The 22,859-nt window shown below is 33.1% G+C and overlaps 1 protein-coding gene across 8 annotated transcripts in view; it reads right to left on the reverse strand.

The window, feature by feature from the left end:
• MAPK10 (mitogen-activated protein kinase 10) overlaps nucleotides 1–22,859 on the reverse strand; it is a 315,034-nt gene that overhangs the window by 47,539 nt on the left and 244,636 nt on the right. For 6 of the 8 annotated variants that reach the window (XM_078445951.2, XM_060655675.3, XM_060655680.3 and 3 more), the window contains 2 exons: nucleotides 5,232–5,414; nucleotides 530–654 (listed from right to left, as the gene is read on the reverse strand). In XM_078445951.2, coding sequence (XP_078302077.1) covers nucleotides 530–654; nucleotides 5,232–5,414 — 308 coding nt within the window. Of the gene's footprint in view, nucleotides 1–529; nucleotides 655–5,231; nucleotides 5,415–19,479; nucleotides 19,552–22,859 lie in introns of all 8 variants that reach the window. The other 2 variants (XM_060655676.3, XM_060655673.3) reach the window with 1 other exon arrangement.

The raw sequence follows: 22,859 nt of genomic DNA on the forward strand, positions 1-22,859 counted from the left end.
TAGAGTCAACCTGAAATATTCTGCATTGGACTACCTAATTTTTCTTATCTAATCCATGTAAGGTTTCACTAAGTCACCAATGGCCCGGGAAAAGCTCTACCTGTGAAATGTTTGTAGCGCCACTCTTGACTAATGGCAGGCATCTTATCAAGGAAAGACAGGCAACGCCACATACTCTCTGTAATGATTTCTGCTACTTAGTTTGTATCAGGACAGGCTGATAATTCAACATTAAAAAGGGGGCCCTAGAGGTGTTAACAATGTAACAAAAACAAATGGATACGTTTCATGGACAGCTAGGGCTTTTTGGACTAAATCATTATCTCTCACAGAAAATCCTGGAAAAAGAAAAGCATATAAAATATAGGTAGAAGAGAACTTCTAGAGGGGAAGGTAATAACTTTGTGACAGGAATTTTATGAAGGTGCTTTGTGTGCGCTCTTGGGTTCTAATTCTTTCCATTTTCACCACTGAACACCAGTTTCTCTGGTGCGTTTATGGAAGGAAAGTAAGTCAGTCTATGCCTTACCGCCTCCACTTCGGCAGGGTCGTACCAGACATTGATGTAAGGGTGTTGTAAGGCGTCATCCACGGATATCCTTTTTGCTGGATCAATCACTAGCATCTTTGACAATAAGTCCCTGGCTTGGCTGGCTGAAACGATGAGTGAGAGAAACAATTAGTAACATTTCGATTTTGGCAGGAAAATTTATGGGAGGGAGAGGAAATGAAGAAAATAAAGATAAACTAGCACCTCCCTTCCAAACACCAGGCAAATTCACCGATTAGGGAAATGCAAAATGAAACAATGAAATATTTTTTATGCATCATATTTGAAAAAATTAAAGATGGCATTGTATCTACTAACACCAGGTAATTGGGTTCATGTTGGTGGGAATGTAAATTGATACATATTTTTAGTGCAAATTTGGACCATCCATTAAAATTTTAAATGTGAATACCTTATGATCTAGCAGTTCCACTTTTAGGTATACAGCCTAGAGAAACAATTGTACATGTTCATTAAAAAAGAAAAAGAAAAAAGGTGAAAGATTTATTTGATCTGAAGAGAAACCAGAGTATTACAGCCTAGGGAAACAATTGTACAAGTTCCTTAAAAAACTACAGAAAGGATGTTCACTGCAGCACTGGTTATGAAAGAAATTTTTTTTTTAAACAGTCTAAATTTCTATCTATAGAATAAAAAACTGAGCTACGGTACAAAGGTACCATGGAATTGTAGCTGGCAGTTTAAGAGAATGAGGCAGTTTAAGAGAATGCACCCACATGGACGTGCTAAGTAACAAAATTAAGTTGCAGAATGATCCATAAATCATGATGCCATTTCCGCAAATCTGCCCCTTCACAATAAAACAACAAATATTTCCCTCTCTCCCTATTAATATATATAAATGCGTAGAAAATGTCTGCAAAAATAATCACAAGCTGAAAATAGTAGTTACCTCTGAGGAGGGAAGAATATGTACAGATATTGCTCACATAATTAAAAACAAATGCAAAAGAACGAAGTTTTTAAAAAAAGAAGCAGATAAAGTGGATGTAGGTGCTCATTTTAAAAGTTTTTCTGAAACAGAAAAAAGCATAAAGCAGTGTCTGGTGGGGGCAAGAAGGTCAGGGGTGGCTTTTTTGAGGATGGGAGAGGAGATGAGGGCTCTAACAGGAACAGAAGCTCCAAGAATAGAGGAGAGGACAGATTTTTTTTTAATTAAAAAAATTATTTTTAATGTTTATTTATTGTTGTGAGAGAGAGACAGAGTGTGAGTGGGGCAGAGGCAGAGAGAGAGACATAGAATCTGAAGCAGGCTCCAGGCCCTGAGCTGTCAGCACAGAATTGGATGTGGGGCTCAAACTCGAGAACCGTGAGATCATGACGTGAACCGAAGTCGACTGCTTAATCGACTGAGCCAACCATGCACCCCAAGGAAGGGACAGATTTGAAAGAAAGAATCGGGTAGTCTCTGTAACCAAATTGGTGTAGATGATACAGTTTAGTTTACAAAATACTAAATGTTGGGACTCCTGGGTGGTTCAGTCAGTTAAGCATCGACTCTTGATTTTGGCTCAGGTCATGATTTCACCATTCATGAGATCAAGCCACACATTGGGCTCTGCTCCAACAAAATAGAGCCTGCTTAGGATTTTCTCTTTCTCCCTGTCTCTCTGCCTCTTGCCTGCTCACATGTATAGAGCTCTCTCACTCGTGTGTGCTCTCTATCTCAAAATAAATAAATAAATAAACATTCTTTAAAAAAAAAAAAACTAAACTAAATATCTATTCTATTGTAGGTACAGTGGGAGGTGCCAGAGATGCATAAATAAATAAATAGAGAGATAAATAAATAAATAAAGTGATAATCAGTAAGTTATTTATTTAATACCAATGGTTTTCAATCTCTAAAAACATATAAAATTTTACAGAAAATACAGTTCCAAGCTGATTTGAAAATTTTATGATGAAAATATTCTTTTTGTTCCATGGACCCCTAATGGCCCAACAGGGCTATATTTATTTATTTTATTGATTCAAAGATCCCTTTGATTTGTAACTGATTTTGTATTGAGACGCACACATCCACCTCCTACAGATTCTCCCATCAAACCCATCCATGTTTCTGCTTTTAGAAAGGGTGGAGGTTGGAATGGACTCCTCATCAATAGGGGCATGAACTACAGGAATACCAAAGCATCTCACTAAGAAACAATGATCAATACTATTTGTAGGGAACAAAATGAGGAGGAAGAGGCTTCAATTCCTCATTTTTCACTCTTTTATTTGCAAGTAAACATCTCATGTTCTTTTTTAACAATAGTAAATCCTTCTGATTATTTTTACAGTTCTTTATAATTTACTAATTTTATATGAAAATTATCATTAAATAATTATAAATACATAAACTAGTGTATCTTCGGAAAAAATAATATAATCATAGAGATTGAATTAAAAAGCCAAAACAGGGGCGCCTGGGTGGCTCAGTCGGTTGAGCACCCGACTTCGGCTCAGGTCATGATCTCGCGGTCCGTGGGTTCGAGCCCCGCGTTGGGCTCTGTGCTGACAGCTCAGAGCCTGGAGCCTGTTTCAGATTCTGTGTCTCCCTCTTTCTCTGACCCTCCCTTGTTCATGCTCTCTCTCTGTGTCAAGAATAAATAAATGTTAAAAAAAAAAATTTAAAAAAAAAGCCAAAACGTAGGGGTGCCTGGGTGGCTCAGTTGGTTGAGCGTCCGACTTTGTCTCAGGTCATGATCTCACAGCTTGGGGGTTAGAGCCCTGCGTTGGGCTCTGTGCTGACAGCTCAGAGCCTGGAGCCTGCTTCAAATTCTGTGGCTCCCTCTCTCTCTCTCTGCCCCTCCCCTGTTCATGCTCTGTCTTTCTCTCTGTTAAGAATACATAAACATTAAAAAAAAAAAAGGCAAAACATAAACTCAAGAAAGTTGGAATTACATTATGAAGCATAACATTTTATTTAATTGTTTTCCTACAAGTGCTGTCATTATCTCAAATAATTTCATCAGGGTTTTTATCATCTCCACATTTTTACACACAAATGTCTTCATATAAAGGGATTACTTTTGCCTGACAGGTCAATTAGCATCATAAACACGTAAATTCTTCAAATCTCTATTTGGAGTATTAGCTCTTCTTCATTCTGTGTATAGGCAGGTGTTGATCTTAAAAGCAGCACATTTAGCAAGAATTTAGTCTGTTGTCATTCAGAGACTGTAGAGTCAACTAAAGGAAGAAACCCAACTGTGCAATAAAACTGTCACAAACACAGGAGCAATGCTGCACACTTAAAACCCAGGAGATGAAAGTCTGGGGATGATAAGATTCTGGAAAATAATAGCATCACATTTTAGTTTCTCTGTCTCATTCAAGTCTGTATTAGCTATAAACTATGTCTGTAAGTTAAGTCTGTAGTTAATTAATTACCCACCCAACATTTGGGGTTAAAATTTCAAAAGCAGGGATCCTTTTTGGTTTTTGATAAATACAGTTACATTTTAAAAAATAATTATTACATTTTTTTTATGTCTGACAATTGAGTATTTACTGTGAGCCAGGCATTGTGCTAAGTGCTTGACAAAATATTTAGTCAGTTAATCCTCCCAATGATCCTAAGGTAGATACCTTCTACTTTCATTTGTTAAAGGAGGTATATAGATAGATTAGATAACTTGTCCAGGTTCACACAGATATTCAGGGGCAGCATTTGAGCTCAGACAGGAAAAACATAAAATTTGTTTCAAAAATGAGGTTCTCTAAAACGTTCTAAATTAAAACAAGAAGTAGAATATTATTTATAATCTATTTTACACATTGGCAAATTTATCCCTTATCTCTAATCCTATGACTAAGGCATCATTATTCAAGTTTTGTGGGTGAAGAAACTAAGATTTGCTATTGAAGTTCATAACTGTAGACATTGTAGTAGAAAGAATTACTTTTTAATGAAAGCATTTATATTGAATATAAAATGAATAGGTAAAATCTCATTTGTCACTCTAAAATGGAAAAAATGGTGGTTAAATATTCCATAAAATATAAATAAAAGAAAATGCAAACACCTGCATCTCCAAGATTTTATAACTAAAAACTTGTGTTGAAAGTGTTCTCCAGGTAATAAAAAGAATTAGAACAATGATTTCAATGTATATCACTTTGGTCTTTTAGAGTTACACTGCAAAAGAATTTTAAGATTTTAAATAAGCCTCATGACATAATTAACCCATACCACTGTCACATCCTTTATAACTATCTTACCCTCTGAATATCTACACAATTCTAAAATCCTTGGCCACATGCCCTTAATAATATTTTTTTTTCTTTTAATTAATTTTTTTTAAAAAAGATCTTCTAAAAATACTCTTTAAATTTATGGGGCACCTGGCTCAGTTGGTTAAGCAACAGACTCTTGATTTCTGCTTGGGTCATGATCTCACCATTCATGAGTACCAGCCCTATGTCAGTCTCCATGCTGACCACACAGAGCCTGCTTGAGACTCTCTCTCTCTCTCTCTCTCTCTCTCTCTCTCTGCCCCTCCCCCACTTGTTTTCTCTCACGCGCACGCACGCACTTTCTCAAAATAAATAAACAAGCTTAAATAAATAAATATTCCTTAAATTGAGGTAGTTAAAGAGAGGTGTCTCTATCATTTGCTTCTTTAGACCATCACCCACACGGTGGTTCTGAAATTGTCCCTGGTGGACATACCTTTGAGTTTATTGTGCTCGGAGTCCGCTGGGAAGAGGGAATCTGGAAAGAGCTTGGGGAAGGTGAGTCCTGCATACTTGGGCCGATTCTCCACATAGTTTCTTACTGTGGGTTGCAATTTCTTCATGAATTCTGGGCATGGCGTTCCTAATTGCTCAATCACCTTGTTCCACTGGTCAATATCTGAGAATTGAACAGTTAAGGGCAAAAAGAAGCAGACCTACTAGGTCTTGCCTTTCACTAGTTGGGAGACTAACTGCTTCTCAAACTCCTGAGTAATCATCAACATGACTGGAGTTTTAATAAGCAAAAAAGGACAAAAATCTCAAACCAGAATTGTCAGACAATGAACCCTCTTGGAATTTTAAATTCACTTGTGGCATATATACACTTTTGGGGAATTAGCACTACTTAACAAAATAGGATATCATGAAACAGTCTTTGAGTTGTAAAGATTAAAAGGTATTTAAAAAACAGAAGAATTTCTTATATTGAGATAAACTTCTATATAACCACGTGATTTAAATGAGAAAAACGCGACAAAAATATTTTTGACGTGAAAATACCTCAATAACTTATTTCCTAAAAATGAGAAATACATAAATACTTTATAAGATGCATTTACATTGTTTTAAATTCCTTTTAAGACTTTTTTCCTCTTTTCTGTAGAAAAGAGGAAATCTCATCATCTGTTAATGTTACTAATGCATTAAATATGGGATCAGTATAATTTTTTATCATAAAAGAACTCATTATTCTTCAACAAAGAGTTAAAAAAATTCTACTTATCAAAGTAGTTGCAGTTTCATACCTATTTTTGTTACTTCTGATAGTAGTGCGCTGCATTCCTGAATATTGCTTTCAGTGAGATATGAGCATAAATACAGGATGTTCAACTTAACAAATTTCCATCCAAGTATAAGTGTTTCAAAAGTACATTAAGCATGGGGAATTTTTCAGGAAAATATTATCCCTCTATGAAAACTAATATTCCCCAAATTAAGGATCTTTGACAGACACACTCACTGACTGAGATTTTCTTTTTCATCTGTCATTAATATTTGATATATCAGAGCCTTAAGACATGTCAGAGCTTTGATATGTCAGAGCCTTAACCACCCATGAAAACTCTGAAGAACCAACTGGAAGAAGTTGATTTCAAATAAATGTCCTTGCCATGTGTCAATGAATGATAGAAGCCTTAGAAATTATTCTTAAATACAATAACACAGGAAGTGCTCTCTCTTACATTGTTTATTTTTCTACAACTCTGTCCTTTAGTGTTAATTAATTATTTTCTGCCAATGTAATTTGTGACAAGTCAGGGATCTAACTATAGTATTACTCTGTTGAGATTTGTAAAAACTTTGCCCCTCGCTCTTCAGGAGAGTTAGACTGAAAAAGATCAGCACTCCTAACAAAAGACAAAATTAACTACATTAAACAAAAACAAATACTTAATGCAAAGTAGATAAAAGATTAAACAAAGATAATATCAAGCTAATTTGCTAATCCCCTTGTATCTCTCATATAATCTTAAGGAATAAAATTTAAATTATTACATATCCTCTCAATTACTGAAATAAAAAAATAAATGATTACGTAGTATTAAAAAAATGAAATGTGGTTGGGAAAAACCGAAGAATATTCCTTTATAAAACAGTAGGAGCAATTAAATAAGAACATGTTTCAATAAAAGTTCATCTCAGTTACTATGTGCATGAGAATATAGTAGTAAGTCAGACTCATTAGAAATAAGGGAACTAAAAGATTACAAAAGGTTAGAGTAAAAAGTTACTCTTAGACAAAAACTTATGTTAGTACTATGGACATAGGTAAGCTATAACTACTTAGACATATTTAAATAGAAAACGCCAATAATTAAAATTAAATAAATCTCCACGTTTACACTGTAAGTTATTAAAAGACGTCTACTCTTTAATACAGTTAGGTTATCATGGGCCTACAAAGCCATCATTTAATCATTGGTCACACCTCCTTAGAATTCTGAAGACTTGATGTGAAATAAAAATAAGGGCAAAGAAGCAGTCAGATTTTCCATAAATGACTCATTTAACAAAGTTGGAAAAATACTCCCAACACATATTATATTGTAGTTACATTTAGCTAGAGTAAAAAATAATTAATTGCTTGTAAAGTAGCATTCCCAATAAAATTCCATGGTATTTTTACAATAAATGTTAAGGATAGTCAAATATTCTGGAAGCTATTAAATAAGAACTGTCAAAATATTTCTTTTTACAAATCATAATTAAAGTCTATGGAAGCATTCAGTGTGCTTCCTACCTTAGATTGCTTTTTAGATGAAACACTTGCTATGGTCTTAGATGTAATGGTTTACAAAAAGAAGGGAAACAAGAATATTATTGACAATGTGCTGTTGAACATTCTAACTGCAAATGTGTGGTATAGTCATCTTTAAAAGTGTGTGCCTTTATTTTAACCATTCCATTTCAAGTTCATTCTTCTTATAAACACTAATAGTTATATTTAAGTAGTAAGTTCTTGCTTTCCCGATGTTCACAGGATCACAAGATGAACAACTATGTCCAACTACTCTTAGTTAACCACCTGATTTTTCTTTATAATCATAATCAGCTAAATAAAAGCCAAGATTAGAAGTCATATCTCCTGGCTCCAAGTCCAGTACTTGTTCCAAGAATTCAAGTAAGGAAAGGAGCAAGTTTGGAATTGATGTGGTAGAAATTGCTTTAATTTCGCCATAAAATTGATAGTATGCTTGTCACAGGCTCAAAAAAATATCTCTGAAAAGGTATCCCTCATCTATCAGGTCAACATATTCACACATAAAATAATTAATTTTATTAATATTTTAAATAGAAAACAAGGTGACAAATTTTAAAGGAATTTTAAAATTATCAGATTTCCACAATGATCATATTTCTAAAAGTACATCAAATATTAACTAGATTTTTATGATTATGTGTTAAAAACATCATAAATATTTTTTAAAGAAGGCCAAAATTATTTTTGTGAAAGGATTTATTTATTTTACAACACTCAAAAGTCATCATTTTTACACTGAGTTAGGATCTGAATATTTATAGATTCCTGCCTGTGCAGTTATCAAAAAAGCAATAAATACACATATTTTATATTTTTGATCTACTATTTTAGAAATTATCATGCTTAACATAATTATCAAAGTCATTTAATACAAATGAAAAAAATGTCATCTATGAGGAACTATTTGACAATTTCCTTATCTAATTCTAAATTCACTATATGAAAAATAGTCATATTACCAAAAGTTTGATTTTATAGAGTACAATAACAAGATAATGTGCAAATAGTGACTATTACTAATTCCTTCAACAAATAATACTATAAGGGATGAATAAAACAAAGTAAGTACGGATTGTAAAGATAAGTATCTGAAATCCCAAAATTGAAAATTATTCCAGTAAATTTTATCAATTAGCTAAGAATTTACATTTCAGTTCTCCTTTTCCTTTAACTTCCTTGGTTTGGGAACCTTCTAAAACATTATCACAAACTGCCTTGAACGTAATGTACAAAAAAATGCCTTATCCTTCTCTGGGTATTTTGGATCGTAATTGTGAACATAATTTATTCTATGCACATTTAAGCTTTCAGAAGCTACTAAGTGGAATCATAAAGAGTTGTTTAATGACCTCATTTCTACTATGCCTTTTAAACAGCTGTATCTTCTTTTTATGTTTTTTCCCATCTTTGGTTACCTTCTGGTATTATGAATATGGTTTCCGGAGTTGACACCTCCATGAATTTAGACTTGCTGTCTATTCTGCCTCATAGTCAATATTTTGTGGAAAAAAAAATTTTCTAACATCTCTTTGAAATTTGAAGGATATCAGTGTTTGTCTCCAAATTCGTAACTGTATTTTTAAAGATAATTTTGCCCAAGAGACCAGTCTGTTTAGAAAAGCTCCAGGAGAAGCTATTCTGTCTTGCAAGCCAACCAGCTTGCAAGCTTTGGCACTGTGTTGACAATTGTGTGGCTTTATATTACCCCTATAGGAAAGAATACTGCAATCAATCAGTAATGTCTGCAATGAATGTGCAATAAGGAAGTAGAGACATACATGCCATTTGTTAGGTGTCATGATATAAAACTGTGGCTCCCAACTTTGAATTTTTATAATATAGGGAACTCATAAAATATAGATCCCTTCCCTTTCCATGTTGATCTACAAGATTCTGAGTCCACAGATCTAGCATGCTATTTAAAAATATCAATAGTAATTGCAATCCAGATGGCCCTTGGACTATATTTTGAGAAATACTAGTGTAGAATGTACTAAAAGTCTCTTACAAATTACTAAGTCCAGACTTAAGAATACAGTACTAACATATTTCACTTTAATGCACAAATTAGAACAAGGTCGATTTCACCAAAAGATGAATCCAGACCTATTTGCTATGGAAAATGTAGGGGTTATTCACCTGGAAATACTTCAGTGAAAGAAAAATGCTGACATTTATCCCTCTTCCTCATGTCACTGTCTTGAAAAGATGATAGGAAATTACAGCAAGTGGTATACACAGTCTCCCAGCAGAGGGAGAGGGGTTCTGCCCATCATCATCTAAGGAAGGATGAAAACGATATGTTGCTATCACCCATGGGGTGCTGCTCATAAAGAGTACAAAAGCTATTCAATATAAGATTCAAAATATAGACTGTTTAATTCAATAATTACTCTATTTCTCTACCATAAAATTTGCCCTCAAAAGAACTCTTACTACTTAGGACAATTTTAAAGACAAGAATAGAAATATATATAAACACATATGACGTAGTTCTGGATCCAGATTTTCATGGTTATGTCTTGAGCTGTTTTATTACTTAAAATTCTTTTCACGCTTTTTTAATTTGAAAATGTTCTTTTTCTCTCAAAAGTCCCCCTCCAACTCTAGTAACACGAAATATGAATAAGTGACTTAATGCACAATAGTAACTAACATTTGTTTTCATTATAAATGGGTACAGGAAGAAGAAATATTATGAGCCAAAATGCATTAAAAACCTCAAAGCTAACCATTTGAGTAAAGGCTATTTGTTCCCTGGCAGCAGGCCGTGAATGGAATACCATAGGACACAGAACATCCAAAGGCTGATATCTGAAGCATGATGTATATGGATTTCAGCATAGTCCATTTTGTCTTATAAGTGTATTTATTACTGTAATCTGTATTTCCCTTACAAAGCAAAAAATGAAGAGACATTTCACATATAAGCAAATCCAATCTATATTAATACGTTGTCACAACAGTTGAATATTTATTAAGCTATTGAAGGTTTATCTTTGGGGACTCTCATTTGCACAAATCCCTTATAAGACTCTGTACCTAATTTGATATTTGTAATATAAATAAATTATTGTTTTTACAAAACACCTTCCTCAAGCTACAATATCCTGGCCTCATAAAGGCTGGATCTGACACTATCTACAGTTTGAAACTGGTAAGAGATCTTGGAGATAATTTGGCTTCTATACTTTATAGCTGAAAAATAGAGCTGAAAAAAGAACTTTTAAAAATGTTAAATATAATGGCTTTAAATTTTTTTAATGTTTATTGTTGAGAGAGAGACAGAGAGTGAGCATGAGTAGGGGAGGGGCAGAGAGAGAGGGAAACACAGAATCCAAAGCAGGCTCCAGGCTCTGAGCTGTCAGCACAGAGCCTGATGTGGGGCTTGAACTCACGAATTGTGAGATCATGATCTGAGTGAGCTGAAGTTGGACCCTTAACTGACAGAGCTACCCAGTGTCTGGGTACTCCTAACACTAAACAGAAATATAAAATTCTATTTAAGGAGAGTTTTGGAAAACTGTAGTCTCTTATTTGAGACCCTTTGATTAAATCCATTTCTGGGTATAACACTACATATAACAAAAGGGAGATTAAGAAGGGACAATCAGGTTTATATGAGATCAAGAAAACAATGCCACTTAAGGCACACTTGACAAAACATTTTATGTTTAAAGTTAAAAAACAAAAGGAGACTATCTCTGCCCCCATCCTAGTACTTTGACCCTCTTATTCCTATTTATAATCCCTTCAATACAGTGCCTTTTATCAGAAATCTCATGACAACAAGGATTTCAGTCAGTTTGTTTACTGATATATCTCTGGAGACAAAAAGTGCCCAGCACATATTTAGCAATATTTGTTGAATAAGTGAATGTCTACTTTAAGTTCAACCAGAGTTTTATAATGGAGATAATGTAAAGAATAGGACACTGAAAATATTTTAAAAAATGAAAACAGAAATTCCAAGAAAAGAAAAGAAAAAAATAAAGGAAAGAAAATAAATTTATACTTAATTACATGGTAGAGAAACAGCAAATAACGAAAGACCAAGGAAAAAATCCTAAATGAAGGCAGAGAGAAAGGACAGACTATATTCAAATATGACTATCAAATGGACAGCTAATTATTCACCAGCAATATTGGAAACAAAAAGCCAGAAGAGTATCTTTAAAATGCCAAAAGAAAACAACTTACTAATCTGTAATTCTGTATCCAAAAAAACTATCTTTTAAGTAAGGGAAACTCAAAAAAAGAAAAAAGTTTCATCATCAAAGACTTTTACTAAAGGACTTTCAAAGGGTGTTCTTTAGGAGTGAGAAAATGATCTCAAAATATATCACATCAATAAGAGAAAGGATAAAAACTATATGATCATATCAATAGGCACAGAAAAGCATTTGACAAAGTACAATATCCATTCATGACAAAAACCCTCAACAAAATAGATTTAGAGGGAACACACCTCAACATAATAAAGGCCATATATGAAAGACTCACAGCTAATATATCCTCAATGGGGAAAAAGTGAGAGCTTTTCCCCTAAGGTCAGAAACAAGACAAGAATGTCCACTCTCATCACCTTTATTCAACATAGTACTGGAAGTCCTAGCTGCAGTAATCAAACAAAAAGAAATAAAAGGCATCCAGATTAGTAAAGAAGAAGTAAAACTTTCACTATTTGCAGATAACAGGACACTATAAATAGAAAACCTGAAAGACTCCACCAAAAAAACTACTAGAACTGACAAATGGATTCAGTAGTAAAGTCACAGGATAGAAAATCAATGTACAGAAATCTGTACAGTGAGCAGAAATCACTAAAAATGAGCAGCAGAAATGAGAGATTTTTCTTTCAGCAGAAAGAGAAATTAAGAAAATAATCCCATTTACAACTGCACCAAAAATAATAAACTACCTGGAACAAACCTAACTAAAGAGATGAAAGACCTATACTCTGAAAACTATAAAACACTAATGAAAGAAAATGAAGATAATGCAAAGAAATAAAAAGACATTTCATGCTCATGGACTGGAAGAACAAATATTGTTAAAATGTTTATACTACCTAAAGCAATCTACAGATTTAATGTAATTCCTATCAAAATACCAAGAGTATTTTTCACAGAACTGGAACAAATAATCCTAAAATCTGTATGGAACCACAAAAGACCCCAAATAGCCAAAGCAATCCTGAAGAAGAAAAAAACAAAACTGAAGGTATCATAATTCCAGACTTCAAGTTATACTACAAAGCTGTAGTAATCAAAGCAGTATGGTACCAGCACAAAAATAGACACATAGATCAACAAAACATAATAGAAAACTAGAAATAGGGCATCTGGTGTCTCAGTTGATTGGGCATCTGACTCTTGATTTCCAGGTCACGATTCTCATGGTTGTGAGTTTGAGCCCTGCATGGGGCTCTGCACTGACAGCACAAGGTCGGCTTGGGATTCTCTCTCCCTTGTCTTTCTCTCTGCCCCTTCACTGTTCTCCTGTTCTCTCTCTCTCAAAAATAAATACATAAATATTAAAAAAGTAAAATCCAGAAATAAATCCACAATTATATGGTCAATTTGAAAAAAGAGGAAAGAATATGCAATGAGGAAAAGACAGTTTCTTCAACAAATGGTTTTGGGAAAACTGGACAGCCACATGCAAAAGAGTGAAACTAGATCACTTTCTTACACAGTACACAAAAATAAATTCAAGATGGACCGAAGAGCTAAATGTGAGACCTGAAATCATAAAAATCCTAGAGGAGAGCACAGGCAGTAATGTCTGTGATATCAACCATAGCAACATTTTTCTAGATATGTCTCCCAAATCAAGGGAAATAAAAGCAAAAATAAATTATTAAAACTACATCAAAATGAAAGTCTTCTCACAGCAAAGGAAACAATCAACAAAACTAAAAGGCAACTACTGAATGGAAGAAGATATTTGCAAATGACACATCTGATGAAGGGTTTGTACCCCAAATACATAAAGAACTGATATAATTCAACACTCAAAAACAAATAATCCAACTTAAAAACAGGAAGAAGAAATGAACAGACATTTTTCCAAAGAAGATACATAGATGACCAACAGACACATGAAAAGATGCTCAACATCACTAATCATCAGGGAAATGCAAATCATAACTACAATGAGATATCACCTCATACCTGTCAGAATGGCTAAAATCAACAACACAAGAAACAAGTGTTGGTGAGGATGTACAGAAATGGGAATTCTCATGCACTGTTGGTGAGAATGCAAAATGGTACAGCCTCTGTGAAAAACAGTAATGAGTTTCCTCAAAAAAGTTAAAAATAAAACTATTCTATGATCCAGTAATTGCACTACTAGGTATTTACCAAAAAAATAAAAATAATAATTCAAACAGATACATGCACCCCTATGTTTATTATAGCATGATTTACAATGGCCAAATTATGGTAGCAGCCCAAATATTAATTCATAGATGAATGGATAAGTAAGTGGTGTATACAATGTAATATTATTCAGCTATTAAAAAGAATGAAATCTTCCCATTTGCAATGACCATGGATAGAGCTAGAGAGGATAATGCTAAGCGAAATAAGTCAGTCAGAGAGTCAAATATGATTTCATTCATATGTGGAATTTAGAAAAACAAATGAGCAAAGGGAAAAAAGAGAGGGAGACAAACCAAGAAACGAATCCTTAACTATAGAGAACACACTCATGGTTATCAGAGGGGAGGTGGGTGAGGGGATGGGTGAAATAGGTGATGGGGATTAAAGAGTACACAAATCATGAAGAGCACTGAGTAATGTATAGAATTTTTGAATCACTATATTATACACTGAAACTAATAGAACACTGTTGATTCTACTGGAATTAAAATTTAAAAACTCAATAAAGGTTTAAAAAAAAAGAAAGAAATTAGAAAAACAGATTGTCCTGGTGTATTTAAAATTGATTCTTTTTCCCTCCCCACTATAGGAAAAATGAGGTGATCTTTCTCTCATATTTTCTGTAGGAACCTGATCAAGTTCCTGGAGGTAAATCTAACAATGTTGTGGTTCCATGCGACTGACTCTCCCTGGAGTTTTTAAATCTGAGAGTTGTCCACGCTGAGTTTCTAGAAGCTTGTCAATTATAGTTCAGATTTTTCTACCCTTGACATGAAACCCTATATTAGCCTGTTTCTCTAACGGTTGGGAGCAGTAGTTTTCTCTATGTCTTCCCTTCCCTTACAGATCAAAGAGTGTTGATGATTTTCAATCTATTTAGCCTTTTTACATCTTGTTAGGATGAAGTGACTACTTCCAAGTTTCTTAAATGTGGAACTGGAAACCAGAGGTGTATTTTATTTGATTTAATATTACTGTAACAGGCATTATATTCATATTTTTATTTTCATGTAAATTGTTGTCGATGTGGAAGAACAAAGCTGATTTTTAATGTTGAAAAAAGGAAAATAATCTTAAAATAAAGGGCCAAATTGCAAGAAGTAGTGATAAGCCAAGAAAATTATAGAATTCTTTCATATCAAGGTGAATCTAAACAAATTCTAACTGTGTGCAATAATATTATAATATTGTCAATGTATGAGGCTAAAGAAAAAGAAGTAAACATTGGGTATATTTAAGTTGGTACAGTAATGATCTAAATTAGTTTGTGCTAAGATCCTTGAGTGTTCAGGAGAAAGAAAAAAAATTATCTAAATTAAAATAGCCAATTCTCGGGGCGCCTGGGTGGCTCAGTCGGTTAAGCGTGCAACTTCTGCTCAGGTCATGATCTCACAGTTGGTGGGTTCGAGCCCCGCGTTGGGCTCTGTGCTGACAGCTCAGAGCCTGGAGCCTGTTTCAAATTCTGTGTCTCCCTCTCTCTCTGACCCTCCCCCACTAGTGCTCTGTCTCCGTCTCAAAAATAAATAAACATTAAAAAAAATTTTAAATAGCCAATTCTCCACATATTGATCTATAGACTTAACACAGTTTCAGTATAAATACCAATAGAAATCTTAGCAAGCCAATTCTAAAATGTTTATGGAAAATCAATGATTCATTAATAGCTAAGATACTTCTGAAGAAAACAATAAAGGTGAGGTTTACCTTACCTGATATAAGTACACGATAAACATTTGTATTAAGAAAGGGTAATAGTGATACAAAATAGACAAACAGTCCAGTGAACAGAATATAGAGCCCAGCATCCCAGAATACCCCTTCCCTCAATATGTGGAAATTTGAGAGAGACAGCATTATAGACAAGTAAAGAAAGAATAAGCTAGTCAGTAAGTGGAACTGAAATAAAATAAATTAGATCTCTCTTTAACATCATACACAAAAATAAATTCCAAGTGAACTAAAGGCTTAAATGTAAAAGATTAAACTTTAAAACATTCATAGTAAAGTTACAAGAGAATATAAAGGCATCAAAGGATTCTTAAGACCTAAAAATGCATGAACTATAAAAATAAAAGTAGTCCAGTGAATTTACTCTCCTACAAATAGGCTTTGGATTATCCATTTTTTGTTTTTGCTTTTACTTTTATAAACAATGAAGCTATGAATATATTCAGAGACTGGACTACTTTACAGCAATGAAAATGAACTGATGAATTAACATGAAAAAATCTCAAAACTACAATGTTAACTTCAAAAAAAACAAGTAGCAAAAATAATGTGACTTGTGCCATATGTAAAACACATAAAGCTAAACCATATGTTGTTTAGGGATAAATTTACCTGTGGTAAAAAATATAAGGAAAGTCAAGAAGACTGTAAAAACATATATTTAGGATGTGATGACCTCCAGGGAGAAAGGAGGAAATGACAGGGGAGAAGCACACAAAGACATTCAAAGTTCTATTTTTTAATCTGAGTGGTAGTATATATGTGTTCATTTTATTAATCTTATCCAAAAGCTATATATTTAATATTAATTCACTCATTTAATATAAAATATTTTTTAATTTTTACAGTAAATATTTCTGCTGTGATGAAATTCTTTAAATTTCCCAGAGGCATCTCAGTAGTTGAGTTCTGATTCTTCTATAGTTAAAAACATTTGATTTGAATAAAATTCAATTAATATATATTAAAATACATTTAACAATTAAGTGGCATGTAAATATACAACATTTTAAGAACTGCTTTTAGGGGTGCCTGGGTGACTCAGTCGGTGAAGTGTCCTACTTCAAATCAGGTCATGACCTCACCGTTAGTGAGTTCCAGCCCCATATGGGGCTCTGTGCTATCAGTAGAAAGCCTGCTTCAGATCCTCTGTCCCCCTCTCTCTCTGTCCCTCCCCCGCTTGCATGTGAGCGCACATGCCTCTCTCTCTCTCTCTCAAAAGTAAACATTAAAAAGAAAGAACTGCTTTTAGCTATCTAAATTTCTCAATGCTAAAAATAATGTGTTGAACTCTTTTAGAAATAAAAGGTAAAGGGTATAAGGCCTTATTAATATCTTAAGTTTTGCTGTTGAATTGATTTATAAAAGAAGAAGATTTGTATGACTCATATCTTTTAGCATTTATTTTGAGAATGCCTTCACATAAGTGAGGATATGTTGATTAAAATAATACGACTTCTAATGATGGATTGTATAGATGTATAATATACATATTGTATACTACTAACTCCATTTTAAAGGTTCTATTTAGCTAATAAACTTAGATACAATTTTATTATTCTTTAGATAACTTATTTCTAATAATAGAGAATTTAAAAAATAATTTGTCTTGCATTTTAAGAGTTTATGATATTCAGTTCATAATTTGTTTGCTTGAAAAAGACTGATTTAAACTTAAACCAACATCTTTGAAATCGTTAAAAGACCACCTCTTACACTCAGAGGGGCCACTTTAGAAAATAATTAGCATTTATCCTTCAGGAATGTTAACGCTATAAGAAGAAATCCAGAAATAACTCAATATAAAAATACCAAGCTCAGGCATTGAAAGGGCATCCCATATGAGACTTTAACATCAGTAGCAGCCTAAAGCTTTACTTATAAGGGATATTTTTATTATAAAATTTATTGTAAAATTGGTTTATATACACAATGGAATACTACTTGGCAATGAGAAAGAATGAAAAACTTATAAGGGATCTTAATACCCAAGTTGGAAATGATATCCAAGCAACTTCTCCCAAGAAATGGATTCTAAGAACTGTTAATCTGTACTTAATAACTCAGTTGTGGAAATCTGATTTGATCTTTAAATAGAAAATGTAAGGAAAGTAATGAAAATCAATCATTTTAATTTAGAGGTGGGAAATATTTATTTCAGTCATTGATTATTCTACCACAATGAACTTCTGAAAAAGCAGAATACAAAGTCAACAGATTGAGTTCATTTTAATTAAATGCCTAAAATTAGCCAAAACTTAAGAACTGTTTCATGTTCATGTCCGAAGACCAAAGTAAAGTTTAAAATCCTTTGGAATTAAAGAAACCCTGTTGTGTTTTTTTTTTTAGAAATCTGAAGGAATTTAGTTTTTATCAGGCCAACTTACTTTTAAACAGCAATTACATAAACAAGAATGTGGCAAATTTATAGATGTTATCTAATAAAATGTATATGTAGAAGACGAAACTGCAATATAGATAGAAAAACTTTAAAAATAATGTGTGTCATATTTAAGACTAGAAAAAAGAATAGGAGAAAAACAGTGTGGCTTTATTTCTTACTGAATAAAACATTTTAGGCTAGTTCTTTCACTGAAAAAAATTAATTGAGTGCCTAACACAGTCATTTCCCAAACTGGTATTTTAATACATACAGAGAATATATATATGAAACTACATATATCCATATAAGTAATATATTAATCCCCAAAGCTAATAGTTAATCATAATATCGTTAGGATACACTGCGTTAGTAACTAAGTTTCTATTAATTATATATTAAAACCCCATTATTATAGATTTGATTTGATTTTTGAATCATGGTCATATAAGCAGAGGTTTTATCCTCAGTTTGATGAGGACATAATATCTTTATAAGTGACTTGAGTGTAAGAAAATATTTAACTTAAGGAAATAGATTATTATACACCCATATGCTAATAACACATTGTCTGTATCTATTTAATGCTGCAGAGCCTCTGGTATCCTAACAGAAGATTTACTTATTCAATTGATAGAAATTTGTTTCTTCAGATATTTTATATAATCATTATTAATTAATGAGGTTTTAATTTTTGCACTTGTTAATAATGTAGATAAAATAAGAACAAGGAATTGGATCTATTATTCCTAGAAATGAAGTAAATGACAGAAAAAAATTTTGAAAGAGGTTAATCTTAAAACGAAACTCATATGCATGCATGAATATATGTTAAAATAAACCTATCGTATTTGAGGGTGAAAATAAATCTGATTAAAGATTTCCATGTCAAAGCTCAGAGCCTGGAGCCTGTTTGGGATTCTGTATCTCCCTCTCTCTCTGCCCTTCCCCCATTTGTGTTCTGTCTCTCTCTGTCTGTCAAAAATAAATAAACATAAAAATTAAAAAAAAAAGATTTCCATGTCAAGTGAATATTTCTTAAAAGAATAAATCTCCAGTCTTAAAGCTGAAATATCTTGTCATTTATTATCTAGCTATGAATATAACTTAATTTTAAAACATCTACAACAAAAAAAACAATAGAGAAGAGCATATCACTGTTACAAGTTTCATAGGACTGAATTTTAAGGCAGACCTTTTGAAAGCATGCTGAATGTTTCATATTTGATACTGTATTATCCCCATAAGATCTAGCTAGGAGGCAAGGTTACTCTACCATGATGCCAGCTGGTAAATATTTGACATTGGAGTCTCTTAGAACCAAAGGCAGTGAATATATACCATCAGCAGTGTTGTGTCTGAGACCAAAGGGAACTGATTGAGAAAGATACCCATAGAGACCACTGGCTGCTAAGAAGGATACGATCAGTGCCAGGAAAGAGCACTGCACCTTTTATCATTTCTCCCATGATGCACCCTACTGACCACATGTCAACTGAAAACAAAAATGAAATGAAGATAAACAAGAAGATAGGAATAGAACAGCAAATAAATGAAAACACTTGGTTACTCATGCGATTGAGCAATGGTCTGACCTTTTACTGACTGGCTAAGAGGCCAGTCTTAAGATCATTAGTGTTTTAAAACATTGAAGTGGGAAGAACACAAGTCAGGGCCCTCTCTGCTATGCAACTGAATGAACTCAATACTACTTAATGTATGATAATATTACTTTGCAATTATAATTCAATGATTAATTTAGTTTCTGATTTAAAAGGTCTAATTTGCATTCACCTCCTAGAATCCTACTTATTCGTATTGTAAATTATTCTAGATTGTGTTAATATGGGAAACATGCAAACTGGTTTCTTTTTTATTCTTTCATATACCATATTTGAAAAAAAAAAAAAGCTGAGCTGCCAGCAACTTCAAAAGAAAGGGTTTCTTTTGCAAAACACATTTACTCTTATTTATAAATATAAATAAATATCCGGAAGCAAAATGCCAGTTCAAGAATGAATATTTCTAAATATGCTGGCTCGGTTTCATTGACTCCCATCAAAGGAGCATGTTTCTAAACAGGAAGTCTTGTCTTAGTCTTATACACATGGTTGCTTTATAATGGTAAGAAACACTGGCTTTCAAAACAGGATGGTTCTACATGAAATCAACAACATGATTTAAGTGCTGACACTGCTGAGACTATGAATCCAAAGAAACCTGGAATTCAAGGTGAAATTATGATGGTTTCTCTCCTATTGCCAGTTATCATCCAGAACTTAAAACCCATAAGCCGGGACAGAGGGTACACAGGGAGGGGCAAAATGGGAAAAGGCGAAGCAAGAAAGTAAAATCTCTCTCTTTAACCATACTTGATTACTCACGTGTTCCTACTGAAAAGTCAGAAGGAGAGATAGGTCATTCTTAAGGGGGAAAATAACCTAGAGGAATAAGGGATGATGAGGGGGAGCAAATAGGGAAGGGCATTAAAATAGCAGTACACTATAATTTTGCTCCACTTACTCTTCAAATTACATTTTGTAATTTGGCAGTGACCTAAAAGAATTCCTCATGAGATTCTTTCCAATGTGAAAATCTCACTCAGGTTAAACTCAAAGTTTCCATTGTTTGACTTAATACCTAAACGGAGTGATCACTGCAAAGAAATGGTTACAGATTTGAAGGTGATAAGCATACCAAGAGAAGCAAATTTGTTTTGCTTCCATTTTAGGAAAGCAAGTGACATGCAAAAATATCAGGGAAAGATAGAGCAAACAGTTGTGCATCCCTTTATCATTAATGCATTTGTAATTATGGATAATTATCCATGTCACAAGAGGTTGGTATTGTGAGAATCTTTGATTAAAGAAAAAAAGAAAAAGGTGTCTGAAAATGAATTTGTTTTGGAATTGCAAGTATTCTTATCATACTGTCCAAAGTGACCAGTCTAAGTTGCTATTTACATTATATCTATTTTTATAGATATTGTGGAAGACACAGACAAAAAAATGGAGAGAGCTAATAAACTCAATAAGCAGGATTTTCTCTTGCCTGTATCCATTTAAACACTTGGAAAAAGTGGCTTCTGCCACAAACAGAATCTGAGAGTATCTATCTGGGAGTTAGAAAACATCTATTTTTATTTTTTATTTAATGCAAAAAAAAAATCTCTTCTATATTATCTCATTTTTTTTCTTCTGCAGAACCAATTCCATTGCTTTTTTAACTCTATAACTTTGGTCAAGTTACTTCAGTCTCTAAATATAAATTTCATCCTCTAAAATGCAGATGGTAAATAGTATTTATCATGTAGAATTTTTTAAAAGACTTGAAAGGATTATGCCTGGTAACGATCCTTCTACATTGCCTGGTACATGGTAAGTATGATTTATATACTGTAATTAAATATATTCTGGAAAGGTTTATTTATTTAATATTTATTTAATATTATATTTAGATGTAATAAAGAAATCTTTCCAAGGATCACCCACCATTCACTGGGTGATCCTTTCACTCTTAAAACCACTTGGAAAGGCATTCCACATATTCAATCACAGCTGATTCTATGGAACTTCTTTCCATTATTGAAATAGCAATTACCCTGCTTCCTCATCTAAATAACCATCTTAAATTATGTTAATATAGCCTATGATCCTTGACCACTGTTCTCCTAAAACTGGCAAATTTTTATCTTTCAGACTAAAATCCCTTGATTTTTCATCCCCTCATATATGCCTTTAAACAACAGCAATAACCGTAACAACAGGTGATCGAAATGGAATCTTAAGTCCTTGTGTTGCTTCAGTTTCAAGTGGTTCTAGACAGTTGTTGGTTTAATAACTGGTATCAATAACTGGTATATCTCCCAGTTCTTCTTTGTGTGGTTTTGCTATATCTAGATATTTCAAAGGAAAAGAAGACCATCTTTGGAAATTTATCTTTATGTCAGAATCCAAAATACAGTTAATAGACCATAAAGCTTGTCATAAAAATAATGCAGAGATACAAACTTTAGATATGAACTATCGATTAATATAATGAATTCTATTTTCTCTATTTTAAAGTATCTTTTCTGAGTAACAATACCGTAGAAATTTTTCCAATTTCCATTCCCATTTAACTTTACTCGCTATTCATTATTCTTACAGATTATCCATGTTTATGCCACCTAAGTGCTAAGCTTTGTGTCTAGAAATGATAAGCTTTATTACTATGAATTATAAAAGTATTATATATGCACATGAATTTATATGGATTTTTATACACTGAAGATACGATTATTTCTTAAGATAAAGTCCTTGCATCAGATTTTGTGAATTATTCATCACAACTAAAACAGGAAATAGGTAATAAAAGAATTTGATACTAAATCTTGTTGGAACGGAGAAGTGGGGGTTGGTGGTAAGCCTTCCCTCAGCTAATATACATAACTACTTATCAAAGAGACTATATTATTTTATGATATTTTCAAGATATTCCATTGAATGCTGATTGTACATAGACCTGAGAAGAAATTAGCAAATTCAGTTACTGTAGGATTTTGATGCTGTCTGAGACAGCCTGTATTTGGGTCTCCATAAGAGTTTTATACACTAATGCTGTCCAGTTAGAATTCTCAGCGCTTTCATGAATCTGATTTATTACATTTCCTCTCCCATCATCAGTATTCCCATAGGCAGAAAGCAGATTCATTTACAATTGTGACATTCAGAAACTGAGTCACTTTCCCTAGAAGGGATGTTAAGTAAGTTTTGGTTTTACTAAATTATGGTGAGAAAATCTAAGTGAGAAAATCTCAAGTGT

Source organism: Panthera onca, chromosome B1 (genome assembly GCF_046562875.1).
Source record: "Panthera onca isolate mPanOnc1 chromosome B1, mPanOnc1 haplotype 2, whole genome shotgun sequence".
Classification (NCBI taxonomy): domain Eukaryota; kingdom Metazoa; phylum Chordata; class Mammalia; order Carnivora; family Felidae; genus Panthera; species Panthera onca.